The 14,079-nt window shown below is 34.9% G+C and overlaps 1 protein-coding gene across 2 annotated transcripts in view; it reads right to left on the minus strand.

Moving 5' to 3' along the window:
- PRKG1 (protein kinase cGMP-dependent 1) overlaps positions 1-14,079 on the minus strand; it is a 1,273,864-nt gene that overhangs the window by 846,548 nt on the left and 413,237 nt on the right. For both annotated transcript variants that reach the window (XR_012487204.1, XM_074297069.1), the window contains exon 3: positions 1,014-1,127. Coding sequence is in view for 1 of the 2 variants with exons in the window: in XM_074297069.1 (XP_074153170.1) it covers positions 1,014-1,127 (114 nt within the window). In the remaining variant the exon portion in view is untranslated. The remainder of the gene's footprint in view (positions 1-1,013; positions 1,128-14,079) is intronic.

The following is a 14,079-nucleotide window of genomic DNA, read 5'->3' on the forward strand; positions in this document are numbered from 1 at the left end:
TTTTGCACTGGGCTATTCCAAAGTGCCATGGGTCAAAGTAAATGGGTGGAAAAGAGAGAGAATATAGATTAGATGAGGATATTTGTTAAAAAAAAAAGTCACATTGCTGTATTTGATGCAACTGTTTTTGAGAAGGTGACGCAAATTTCTATAGACATACAAATAAATCTCCCACTTTAGTGCTCAAATTTTAAAATAGGTTCAATCCATAGAAAAGAATGTGACTAATATACAATTCAATGACCAACAGAGGAGTAGATTATGCTCATAGTCATTGTGAAAATTTAAAAAATATATCCCATTCAGTGATGTTTTAATGACATAATGAGGATCTTTTTTTTTCCTGATGACGTTCCATTTCCATTAGATTAAAAGGACATTACCTGAAAAATCTTAACAAAGAAGAGGAATACAGAAAGGGTGATAGCTTTTCTTATATGTCTTCCTGAGAGATAAAGATAAGGAGATGAAACCCTATTCTTTTTAAATATATATATATATATATATATATATATATATATATATATATATATATATATATATATATAGGCAAATATTCCATGGTTTTCAGTATTCTTTTAGAAGGTACTTTAAAGACTTAGGGGAAAGAACTACAGTTTCTTGAGTGAACGTTCTCTGAAGAATCTATGGAAAGATATGGACAAAGGTTGTATGAGATAAAATTATGGAAAGTCATGGACAAAAATTGTATGAGATAAAAATGAATCAATGGATTGTGAGATATGACCTTTAAAGCCGACCTGCATCTATAACATTCCAGAAGTCCACACCATTCCCAAATTCTCATTGGCCAAAAGAGGAACTTGATAGGAAACTTGGACAAAAGTAAAAAAAAAAAATACTGTGTTGTTAAAAGGATTTAGAAACTCAATGATTCTCATCATATCACCATGATGAAATGGAAATGTATAAATTGGAGAGTCAAGACCCAACATGTGCTCCAGTCAAAAAAGGACACAGAGATTAACCAACAGTATGGAAAATGGTCTTACTTTTGACGGTGGCTGTGCGGGTACAGTTGTACAGAATCGCGAGTTCTCCAAAGACTTTGCCTGGTCCCATAGTGCACAGCTTCACCCCCTCTTTGGTAACTTCAACTTTTCCATCTGTAGAAAGAAGAAAAAAAAAAGAAATGTTTGAAAACCAGCTGCACTCATTACTTCTCTCTTATGTATATCATCAAATGAGATAACATATTGGAAGTACTTTGCAAGTAGGTACCACACTACACAGAATGTGCCCTGTAGTCAAGTGAATGTGAGTTCAAATGCAGCTTCAGACTTTCACCAGCTATGTGATTAAGTCAATTAATCTTCTTTACTTCAGTTTCCACATCTGTAAAATGAACTGGAGAAGCAAATGGCAAATTACTCCAGTACCTTTGTCAAGAAAACCCAAATTGGGGTCATGGATAGTGAGACCCAACTGAAGAATAATTGAACAAAAATAGACTTTAAAACTCTATAAAATATTTTCTTTCAACAAAGATGATGAATGGCACATTCATTCTTAAGTTTTTTTAAGTTTAAAAAAGTAAAATGCAAATGTGATAAAATATTTTTTGAGAAAACTTTCTAAGAGGCAGCCACTGCCTCCTTTCTTTAAGATCTCTTTGGGACATAGGCCCAGTAGAAACATTCACAGATTGATTTTCTTGAATTAACAGCTTTTTGTCCTAAGGGAGGGTACAGTAGGGGCAGAGAAGGATAAACTCAGTATAATTCAGTAATGATCATCATGAAAAAGAAAAAAAATATCAAGGTTTATTTTAAAACTTAAAATGCACTACTCTGATCCAGCAGTGTTTCTACTGGGCTTGTATTCCAAAGAAATCACAAAATACAGAAAGAGACCCATATATGCAAAAATCTTTGTGGCAGCCCTTTTTATAGTGGCTAGAAATTGGAAACTGAGCAGATACCCATAAGTTGGGGAATGGCTGAATAAATTATGATTACATGAATATAATGGAGCATCATTGTTCTGTAAGAAACAATCAGTGCGATGATTTCAGAGAGGCTTGGAGAAATTTACATGAACTGATGTGAAGTGAAATGAGCAGAACCAGGAGATCATTGTACATGGCAGCAACAAGATTATATGAAGAACAGGGTTTTTGGATGTGCTTCTTTTTAATAATGACATTATTGAAATTAGTTCCAATGATCTTGTGATGAAGATGGCTCTTCATAGATGGCTCTATACCCAGAAAGAGGACTATGGAAACTGAGTGTGGTTCACAACATAGCATTTTCACTCATTTTGTTATTGTTTACTTGGGTTTTGTTTTCTTTCTCATTTTTTTCCTTTTTGATCTGATTTTTCTTGTGCAGCACAATAATTGTAGCAAAATTTATAGAAGAACTGCACATGTTTAATACATATTGGATTACTTGACATCAAGGGGAGAGTGTGGGAGGAAGGGGGGATTTGGAACACAAGGTTTTGTAAGGGTCAATGTTGAAAAATGATCCATGCATATGTTTTGAAAATAAAACAACTTTAATAAAAATGAATAAAATGCACCTTTTCCCCCAAAATGTATCAAAGATACCTCCAATGGAAAATAAGAGTGTTGAAATAGTAGAACACTAAAATCTTTTCTAGGTATACATTTTATGGTTATAGAACTACTCATATGCATCCCAGCAAACTTTATGGATTTAAGCTTTGAATAAAGAGATCTGAAAAATGAAACTGAGTCAGCTGGCACTATATCTAGAAAACTTGTTCCTGGAGAATTCTCTGCAAAAACAAAGAAGGCCAGTGGAGCAATAAAAGAAGTCTCACTGAATCCCAAATCTCACTTGCTCCTTAGATCATCACTTTTCTGAATACTTATTCATTTGCTCTTTTTTTCATGCAATAGAACACCAAGTGCCTCTCAGGGACAGCATAAAAGAGAAGAGACAAGTAGAAATCCAGGGCAGAGGAAACATGGTTAGTTTCAAATCATATGAGAATGAAGTGCTGAAAGAAAGTACAAGGGGCAGAGGAGAAGAGAGAAGCACCTCTGTCTTGAAGAAAGGAAAAAGAAGTTACATGAGGAAAAATTATAATTTAAAAACTGTTAAATTCAAAAGAGTCATCATCTACAACCTAAGGAAGGGAGAGATAGCAATGCACCTTAAACTCATTTTTTCCCTTTCTATTTTAATAGAAATTGAAAGCAAAATGACTGCAAAGCACATGGATATTCAAATCAACAAACACTTAAAAAGTGATGACTATATTCTGGGCATTGGAATTCCTTTTGAGTGAGATCACAGACTTTAGAGCAGAGAAGGTACTGAGAGATTGGTAAGATCCCTTCTGGACCTAAGTATGTGATCTCATGAGATAATTCATTCACAGTGAGGAAGGGTATCATCATCTCCTCTTCTTAGTAGTGTCCTGGTTAGAAAATTAAGATTCAAGTCAAAGACTTGAATTTTGATCCTGAATCAGATTAGTGACTCTGGGTAAATACTTCCTAGTTTATTCCATGTCATTCCTTCTCTACTTGAATAATCAATCTGCCTTTCCACAACCCTCTTTCAAATTGACTTCTGCCACTTAAGTTTCCTTGGTGAACTTTCCCCTTTATCTTCCTTTTTTTATTATCTTCTAAGAATTCAGTCCTGCAGGCAGTTGCCATTGCTCCCCAAACGTATTATATTTAACAGTTCTTCTTTACATACCATCTCTCCACCCCCATTAATAGGAAAGCTTATTCCTATGCAACCCCATAAAAAGTAAGCTCTTTAAGGATTCCGACTATCCTTCCTCATATTTCTATCTCTAGCACTTAGCTGAGTAACAAGCATATAATAAATTTTAATTTACTTTAATAAATACATATAATAAAATTTAATTTACTTTAATAACTACAATTAATAAATGATTATAATATAATCAATAAGTCAGCCAGCAAACATTTAAAAACCTACTATGTGCCAAACAGCACATTAAAGGTTGGAGATACAAATAAAAAAGGAATGAATTCTTAATCTCAAGACATCTCCTCCTCATTTTTCTCATGTATAAAATAGTGCTAATAATATGACACCTGCTTCACAAAGTTATGATACTCATACTTTTATGATGCTTTTATGATGATAAAATATTAGTGAAGCACTTTGAAAAAGAATGTATTTCAAAAATGTAAGTGATTCTTTTTAAGAGGTGGCCCAATTTTAATTGGAAAATGTTGGAATCTGAATTATTCTTCTAGATCTCCAGATTTTAAGCAAGTGAGCAGAACAACATTTCTTATAAACATCAGGTACCCCCTGAACAGTTTGGGATTAGATTGAATATATAGGATGATGAAAGGCAATGTTGGGAACGGAATGGACTTCAGTGACCTCCCACTCTACATTTCACTACTAAGCAAACTGAGGCCAAAGGAGCTTAAGATTGGCCCAGGATTGGGTAACTTAATTATGGTCAAAAGTGGTATTTGAATCCACGTTCTCTGATTCTAGAGAAACATTTTTTCATCTTCTTCATGTGGAATGGAATTAATTAAAAGCTTCCCTGGATATTTTGGAGGGAAGAAAGATTGTACAGTAGATTATTATGTAAGGAAGGGTTGCACTGGTTGCCTCTGAGGCTCCTTCCAACCTTGAGAACCCAGGACATGGGCAAGGAAAGCAAAGTAACCAAAAAAGTACATAGTGATAATCCTTGGTGATAATATGGATGTAATGTCCACAGGGAATGATCCATGTCAAAAGTAGTTACTGAAAAAGGATGGAGATGAAGTTATTTTATCGTTTTTGCTGATTCTTGAATTCCCTGCTACCCATTAGCATCAAGTCTTCAAGGTATTTGGTAAAGATTTATCTGATCTCATTAATAACAGTGCTAATAATCATTGCAAGAGAGAAAACAATCGCTTAGAAAAAAAAAAGCATGGACATAAAAGATAGTCAGATAAACAGACACTGGATGATAAAGAGCTGAACAATAATTTAATTGATTTAATTAAGTCATATTTATTAAACTTAGCTCTCTTATTTCAGTAACTCATCAATACAAAATAAAAATATTCGAGTTCCTAGGAGATAGCAAAAATACAAGGAGTTCCTTTTTCTCTTGGATGGCTAGTTCTTTTTTTTTTTTTTTTTTTTTTGAGGCTGGGGTTGAGTGATTTGCCCAGGATCACACAGCTAGGAAGTGTTAAGTGTCTGAGACCAGATTTGAACTCGGGTCCTCCTGAGTTAGAGCTGGTGCTCTATCCACTGCGCCACCTAGCTGCCCCGGATGGCTAGTTCTTAATGTGTCCATTTGGGATTTGAGGTTTTACCTTTGACTTGGGGGATCTCTGGAAATGTAGAGCATAAATGACTTTACCCACTTTATACAGTTGGAGATATGAAAGGGAGATTATAACTTCCATTCCATCTTCAGTGACCAGACATTACAAATCACCTGGCACTGACATGATTTCAATGAAAGAAAATACAATTTTCCCAAGACTTTGTCCAGGTCACACATCTTGATTTTTGGTTTGGGAAAGGCAGATACTCCAACCTTGTCATCTATGTACTGCTTGATCTCAGAGGTTTCCTTTGTAATTCAATGTATCATATATTATATTTTTAAAAAAAATCTTCTGGGAAGGGGTCCATGAACTTTACCAAACTATCTAAGGGACTTGTGACTTACACAAAAGCTTGATCTAGTTGATTCTAGTTCTACATTTCTGAGCATCATTTAGGCTACTAAAATCTACTAAAGTCTTACATGTTGTATTCAGGATCAAACAACTAGTATCTGAGGCATCAGGCCAATTATTTTATACATATTTCCATAGTTATCATGCTGCACAAGAAAAATCAGATCAAAAAGAAAAATAATGAGAAAGAAAACAAAATACAAGCAGACCACAACAAAAAAGTGAATATACTATGTTGTGATCTGCAGTCCCCACAGTCCTCTCTCTAGGTGCAGATGGCTCTCTTCACCACACGACCATCAGAATTGGCCTAAATCACCTCTCTGTTGAAAAGAATCATGTCCATCACAGCTAATCATCATAAAAGCTTGTTGCTGTGTACAATATTCTCTTGGTTCTACCCACTTCACTTAGCATCATTTCCTGTAAGTCTCTCCAGGCCTCTGTAAAATCATCCTACTCATCATTTCTTATAGAACAATAATATTCCATTTCATTCACATGTCATAACTTATTCAGCCATTGCCCCACTGATGGGCATCCACTCAGTTTCCAGTTCCTTACCACTACAAAAAGGGTTGCTGCAAACATTTTTGCACATATGGTCCTTTCCCCTTTTTTATTATCTTTTTGTGATACAGACTCAGTAGAGACACTGCTGGATCAAAAGGTATACGCTGGAATTTTAAGACTTGGAACTTTTAAGTCAAATCCGGAATCATTATTTCCTGCTTAAACCATTAACGCTCTTCCAAAATTTTACACAATCACAATAGATCATATTTGAGGTTTTCAATGTTCTTCATATAAATTATATCATTTGATTTTCACAATAACATGGGAGATAGATACCGTTATTATCCAATGTCAGAGATGAGCAAATGGAACCCAGGGGAGTCTTATATGTTGTATTCAGGATCAAACAACTAGTATCTGAGGCATCAGGCCATTTATGTTTCAAGCCCGGAAGTCTATTTACTTTACTACTCAGGTTTGTTGTTGTCCTTCATTTTTGAAGAGGACCAAAATGACATCACTATGTTAGAGTCGAGTTACAGCATGTCCTCTGGATGATCAGATCAATATGAGCTTGAAACACTCTGCCACAGGTCATACACAAATAATCCCTATGCACATTTGAGGTAGACTCTTATTTCTTCTGGGCTAATTCAATTCTGCTTTGCTTTTAGAGCACAGCACCTTCCCTGATGAGGGCACACTAGGCTGGGTGGTCCTGTGCCAATGTTTCCAATCTCATACAGTCAATTCTAAAGTTCTTAAAAGATATCAGATTCTTCACTAATCCACCCAGATTGGCATTGCTTCATTCACCATTGCTCCCATCAGCTCTTCCTTGATTTTAGCCAATTCTTCGTTTGTGATGCGGATTCTCAAAAAAGAGAACTGGAGTTATCTGCATAACTGAAGCCATAGGAACTGCTAAGAATCCAAAAGCTATGTGGTTCTGGTCCTTCCAAACACTTGAGCAGCACCCAGAAGTTAGGATATGGGTTCTGTTCCATAGAGAACATGAATACCACTAGTTAATGATTTGGCCATAGAGTTGATAATTTTCTCCTATTTTGTTGGTTTCTTCTATTAGCCCAAAATAAAATTTGGGACAACAAATCAAGTCTATTCTTCTTATGCATCTCTTTAAACTAGACTCACTGATATAACATTTTTTTAAAATTGGGGATCGTTTTTTTTTTCTTTTCCTTCATGTCACAGGTGATAAAGTCCTAGATTGGGGAAATGACTAGTCTAAACTTAAATGAAAATTAAGTAGCAACATCAAGGTTTTATTTGGATCTCTTATAGTCCAAATTCAGAATCGCTTATTTTACCCAGACTTAGAATAAAACCAGGATCTTTAATGATCTGAAATTTCTCTGAGCAACTCAAATGAGCTGACCTCAGCAGGCTTTCATTTTTTCTTTTTGGGCTTCACAATAGCAAGCATCCATGAGCTATTAGTACCATTGCTCAAAGCCACATATTAAGAAAAGTCTATGTTCCTGTTGAGCAAAAATTTAGTTTCAATATGTTATGCGATTCCAAATTATACTCTGAAAATTGGACTTTTGTCTTGCCAAGATAATCATTCATTCATTGCCTAGGCCTGTTGATTTCGCTTTTGCATAATTTTGTGTGTGTGCTGAATCATTTAAAAGTTTTATTATTATTTTTTAAAAACATATGCATAATTTTCAACATTCACCTTTATAAAATTTTATGTTCCAATTTTTTTCTCCCTCCCTTACCTCCCAACTCTTTGCAATATTTTTTGAGTGTGCCCCCTTCTCTTCTGACACTACCACCCCCCTTGATACAAACTCTCATTACTCCTTACTTGAATTATTGTAATAGCTGCTGAGGAGTCCACCTAACTCAAGCTTCTCCATACTGTCATCCATTTTCCATTCAGCACAGGTCTGACCCTATCACTCTCCTATTCCATAAACACCAATGGTTCTCTCCTTCCTCCAGGATCCAATTTTGTATTTATTTAGGTATTCAGAGCTCTTCAAAATTAGGTCTTTCCTACCTTTCCAGTCTTGTCACAGCTTTTTCCCAAACACATATTTTTGGACCAGTGATGATGGTCCAAAGTTCCATGGCCTCCAATGTTCCAAGTTTCAAGGCACTATATCTCTCAGCTCTGCATATTTTTTCAGGATATCACCAATTCCTGGCTTCCTCATTTCGACTTAATGACTTTCTTTTTCTTTCTGTAAAGTTTCAACTAAAATCCCATCTTGTGAAGGAAGCCTTTCCCAACCTCCCTTCATTCTAGTGCCTTCCTTCCCTTAATTGTTTCCCATGAATTTTGTAGATTGCTTGTACATGCTTGATTGCTTTCTGTCTTCCCCATTAAATATGAGCTGTTTTAGGGCAGGGACTATTTTTTGACTTTCTTTACATCCCAAGAACTTAGCATAGTCCCTTAATCTCGATTGATTGATTATTGGAACAAGTATTATAGCTAAACATGAATCTCATCTCATGTTGAAAAAGACAATCCAGTGTGATAGTTCCATTGATGGTAGATTTATAAGAGCATTTTCCTATCCAAAGGATAACACAGGTTGATAAAAAGCTGAAACACTATATGTTCCTATCAAATATACTTCCAGATTCTGTAAAGATCAGTTGAGAGAACTAGGAATGTTTAATTCAAAGAAGGAAAAAGGAGCAAGATAACCACACCAAAGATTTGAAAGACTCTTCAATGGAAGAAGGTTGATATTGCTCTGTTTAGGCCCAGAGGGTAGAAACAAGGATGCTGGCAGATTGAAGTTTATTTTAGGAAAATCTTTCTAACAGTGGGGATTATCCAAGTGTGAAATGGGTTATTTGGATGGTGGTAATTTTAACCTTAAAATTCACAGTATAGTACAGATGATAGAGCTCTGGACTTGAAGTCAGGTTGACCTGAATTTAAAACCACCTTAAAAACTGTAACATTGTCTAGCATCCATATAACATTCGATAAATCACATCAAGTTTCTTTGGTTTCCTCATCTGTAGAATAAGCAGGTTAGATGGATTGGGCTCTCAGGTCCCTCCTAGCTTTAAGTTGATGATCTTGTGAGGCCTTGAATCATTGGTTGGAAGGCTACCATCTGAGAATGTTGTCAAGAGTTCTCTTGCTTGGTTGAGAGTCTGAATGAGATTATTACAGAGATTCCTTCCAATTTAGTCTGTGAATTTTATTTGAGAGACTTACCAAAACCTCTCATTTTAAGATTTGACTCGATTAATCTATTAATCATCACCCTATCTTACTTTTTTGGTTCTTTTTATGAAACAGTAGAAAAAAAATATAGCATTACGTGACAACCTTCTGAAGCACACATACTCATAGTAGTCATGGAAAAAAAATCCAGAACTCAATCCATCTATGGTGAAAGTTTCCCCAGTGACTTCACTGCAACAGAATAATTGGTCTGGTTTTGTGACAGTGTCTGAAACCATTTATCTTTCCAATCCAAAAGGGTCAGGTTATTCCCCAATCCCCATAAATGAGAATGAGGGTCAGGCTCTCTCCATCATTTCCAGACAATTTGATATATATTTTAAAAACACTCATTGACTCAGCTAAAATGGCACAGGAGGATTTTAAAACATAGCCTCGAATGTACCTCCTTAGGGAAGCTAAAAAGGGCTGTAGTGTTTCTGCCTCAGAACAAAAGGCAGATAAATACTGTTCATCTTAAACTAAAAAGCTCAACCAGAAATCAAAAATAAAATAAAAGCAAAGAGTTTGGAAACTAATCCTAAATTCTTATTTGTTTGTATTCAATCCATAATCAAGTATTTATTAAACTAATTGTGTTGTATGTATGTATATACATGCATGTCTGCTTATATATGTGTATAGACAGATATATTGAGATATATAGATATTTTCTCTCTCTCTAGATATGTGTATGTGTTTGTATGTGTAGCCAGAATTATTCCAGGAACTAGAGATACATAAATACAAAATAGTCCCTGTCCTGACAGAACTTACAATTTATTAGAATCAATGTGCATATTTAAATTTATTGAGCAGAATATATACAAAAGGAATGCACGCTACTTTAGGGTGAGATGGAAATAGAAACTGAGGGAATTACAAAAAAATTTTAGTGTAGAAGGAGAAGTTGGAAATGAGTCTTGAAGGAACAAAGGATTCTAAGAGATAGATATGAGAATGAAATGCATTCCAGATATGGGCACAGCCAGTGCAAAGGCATGCTGATGGGAGAATGAGGAAGATATGTGAATAACAGCAAGAAGGCTAGTTTTATTCCCACATAATGTGTAGATGTACATTCAACTAAAACAAATTTGAAAGATAAGTCAGAATACTGAATATTGAGATATGGCCTGAGTCAGAAAGATCTTAATCTAAACGTTTCTTCAAACTTACTAGCTGGGTGATGGTAGAGAAATCGGTGCCTCAGTCTTCTCTGTAAAATAAAACCATGAGTCTATATTATGAGGATAATAATAGTACTTATTATCCCAAGGTTAATATTTATAAGGCATATTTATTTACTTATAAGCTTTTATTCATTACACTTTCAAATAATAAGTATTATATTGTCAGTCACAGTAAATATTTAATTAGCACCTGTATTCTAGATACTGTGCTAAATGCTGGGCATAAAAAGAAAAATAAATGTTCCTGTTCGAAACTCATAATCTAATGGGAAAGACAACATGAAAATAATTATACACAAATAAGGTAAAAGTATAAATTAGTGTCTAATATGTGATGAAAGGATAAAAAAGAAAGAGTCTCTACCCTCAAGTAGCTTATATTTTCAGGGTTAGCAAACGGCTAGTTACACACAAAATAATTTAAAAGTGTTTTCAAAAAGCAGAGGATAAACAAATCAGAGATGCTCTCCTGTAAGGAGATCCCCTGCTTAGAAAGAAATCAGGAACCAAGAAGCAGAGGGGAAAAGAGTCTCAACAGTAGGAATTTCATGATCATTCCATTCCACAGAGGTTTTTAAAAGCAATAAAGCTTCATGACAGACATATATTTGGGAAGAGAAAATATTGTGGGTCACTGGTGGTTGAAAATTGGTGCAGAAGACTAAGAAAATGTCAACTCTCCTGAGTCCCTTGCTGTTTAGAAATACCATCTCTATGTACCAGTTCTCCAGCCTCAGGGCTTCTCTCTGGATACCCCATCGCCAGACTTTGAAGACCTCTGTCCCTAGAGGGGAGACGTCATGTCATCAAAGAAAGGGAGGTGCCATGTTAGATCCCATGGATTATACAGTAAGACAAAAATTAAAGCCTCTCAGCAGGGCTGAGACTAAAAAGCTTACACATGTTCTTCCCAATTCCCACATATTTTATTCATTAGGAAGCATAAAAAAAAAAGACTTTCTCTGTGATAATATCACCGCCCTGAAGGAAGAAATATCTGGCCAAGGAAATACATAATGGAGCTCCATTTCTGTCAATCAGTCAAAATAACTTTTAAAAAGAGCCTACTATGTGCTAATTACTGTGATTTCTACAATAGGTGCTATTAGGACCCCAGAGGTGGGTTATATTTCTATCTTTCTATTTTTATGAATTCACTAGCTATAATTCCAACTAAGGGCTTAAAAAGCTATAAACTGAATATCTGAAGCATGTCATCTCATCAGCTTAGATGGAGAAACCCCACACAAAGATAACTCACATCCTCCCAGTGACTCAATGGATAAAGATTTCAATGATAGCTCACTTTGATAAAATCTATGATGATTTACAAAACATTTTTACACATTTTAACCACAATGACAACCCTGGGTGGTAAGTGTTATTGTTTTTCCTATTTTAAAGATAAAGAAACTGAAATTTATTTAGGTTCAATGATTTGTCCAGGATCACAATTAAAAAGTCCCTGGGGAAAGATTTGACTCTAATCTTCTTGACTCCAAGACTAGCTCCCTATCACTATGCTACACTAGGTCTCTACTATATACCAGATATCTGAAAAGTTTTAATGCAGTATTAAGCTTTAAAAGCTTTAAATGATCCCAGATATCTACTTACAAATGCACAGATTATAAGTAAAAGGAAAAGCAAATTAAATCCTTAATGCAAGGAGACAAAGGTATCACCAAAACTTGATGAGATGGAAACTGAAATTGAATTTTTGAAAGTTAATTAAATTTTAAAAACTTAAAATGACACTAAGATTCTTTGGGACATCCAGTAAAGTCTCATGGGATCTTATTCCTTATACTCAAGAGGACTTAACATGAAAAAGAAAGGAGGGAGAAATTTCTAGATAATGTGGTAGATAATCACTATAACATTTGGACGAAAAGCCAGAGGAAACTGTCCATAATTAATCACAGGTGACAAAATCCAGAAGCAGAGACGATCCAACAAAATGTGCTGGGATCTCAGATATCTATTCACAAAGGCACAAACTCTTAAGTGAAATCAAAGTAAATTAGATCCTTAAAACAGGGAGGAAAATGTATGCTCAAAACTTGATGTGATGGAAGCTGGGCTGTTTGCTGTTCAGTTGTTGAAGTCATGTCCAACTATTCATTACCCTATTTGGGGTTGTCTTGGCAAAAATACTAGAATAATTTGCCATTTTTTCCTCCAACTCCTTTTACAGCTAAGGAAACTGAGGCAAACAGAATTATGTCCCATGCCCAAGGTCACACAACTAGTAAGCATTCTGAGACTTATGAGAAAGATGAGTCCTTCTACCTCTGGGCCTGATGCTTCATCCAGCTGCCCTTTTGAAACTGGGACTAGAGTAAAATTCTGGAATTGAAATTAATAAACTACCTGTTGATAATTTTTTTAAATCTACAAATTTTCAAAAGTTCCAAAATTCTTAAACAGAGATGGAAGTGGCTTTATATAGACACAGCATAACAGATTCTAAGATATACTCAGGTTTAAAAATTCAAATTACTAAGGGGATCATTGAAGATTTTATTTTTTTATATTAATTGTCTTCAATCAGGGTGAGAGCCCTTAATATCAATTATTTTCACCCCAGGGAAGGTATAGAAAACTTATCCCTAAATGTCTATGCTTTAATATTATAAAATAGTCCATTGGATTTTGCAAAGTGGACTTGTTGGCTCCACACATCAGCCTATTCATAGAAGGGAAAGGGGGTTGGGCTTAGCAGTAGCAGAGACTTTAAGAGATCTAGCAGTCTTTCCCCAAACATACTAGTTCTTAGTGGTCTAAAGTATTCTTTTTCTATAAATATCCAAATCCAGCAATTATCAACTTTTGAATTTTAATGAATAGGCCATCTGTTCATTCAAAATAAGAAAACAAAATTTTTCTACAAATCATCTCCTTGATGAGCTATCCCTTGTGACTATGTTTGCCTCCCTGTTTTCTGTTATATTTAACTTCCTACTGACACATTGCATTACAAACCAGAGTGGAATATGTTGGGGCTTTTATTTTTTCACCTCTGTTTTTTTTGCAATCATCATGGTATCTGTTCCTATGACAAGTTATATATGTATTAATTTAAAAAATAATTAACATCATTTAAACAAATGTCCTTTGAAAATTCATGATCGTTCTATAGCTTTTTTAAAAAGTTGTATTATTTGCCCCTGCACATACCCCCTGTTTACTCCAAATAATGAGATTCTTATTTTTTTAATCTACTTAAATTGATATCATCATGATGAGAGCCATTTTGGTATTTACTTTTCAGTACAAAAGTTCATCTTTATTTCTCTCCCCTCACTTCTTAATATTTTCTTCAGATACGTTTTATTTTTTATTACTATCACTCCTTTCTTCCAGCATTTCATAACTCATATCAGCCCATCCTTTCCACTCAGATCATCTTTACATTGATTCCATGAGCAGCCGTCTCACTCTCAAACATTGGCCAAAGAATA

Source organism: Sminthopsis crassicaudata, chromosome 2 (assembly GCF_048593235.1).
Source record: "Sminthopsis crassicaudata isolate SCR6 chromosome 2, ASM4859323v1, whole genome shotgun sequence".
In the NCBI taxonomy this organism is placed as follows: domain Eukaryota; kingdom Metazoa; phylum Chordata; class Mammalia; order Dasyuromorphia; family Dasyuridae; genus Sminthopsis; species Sminthopsis crassicaudata.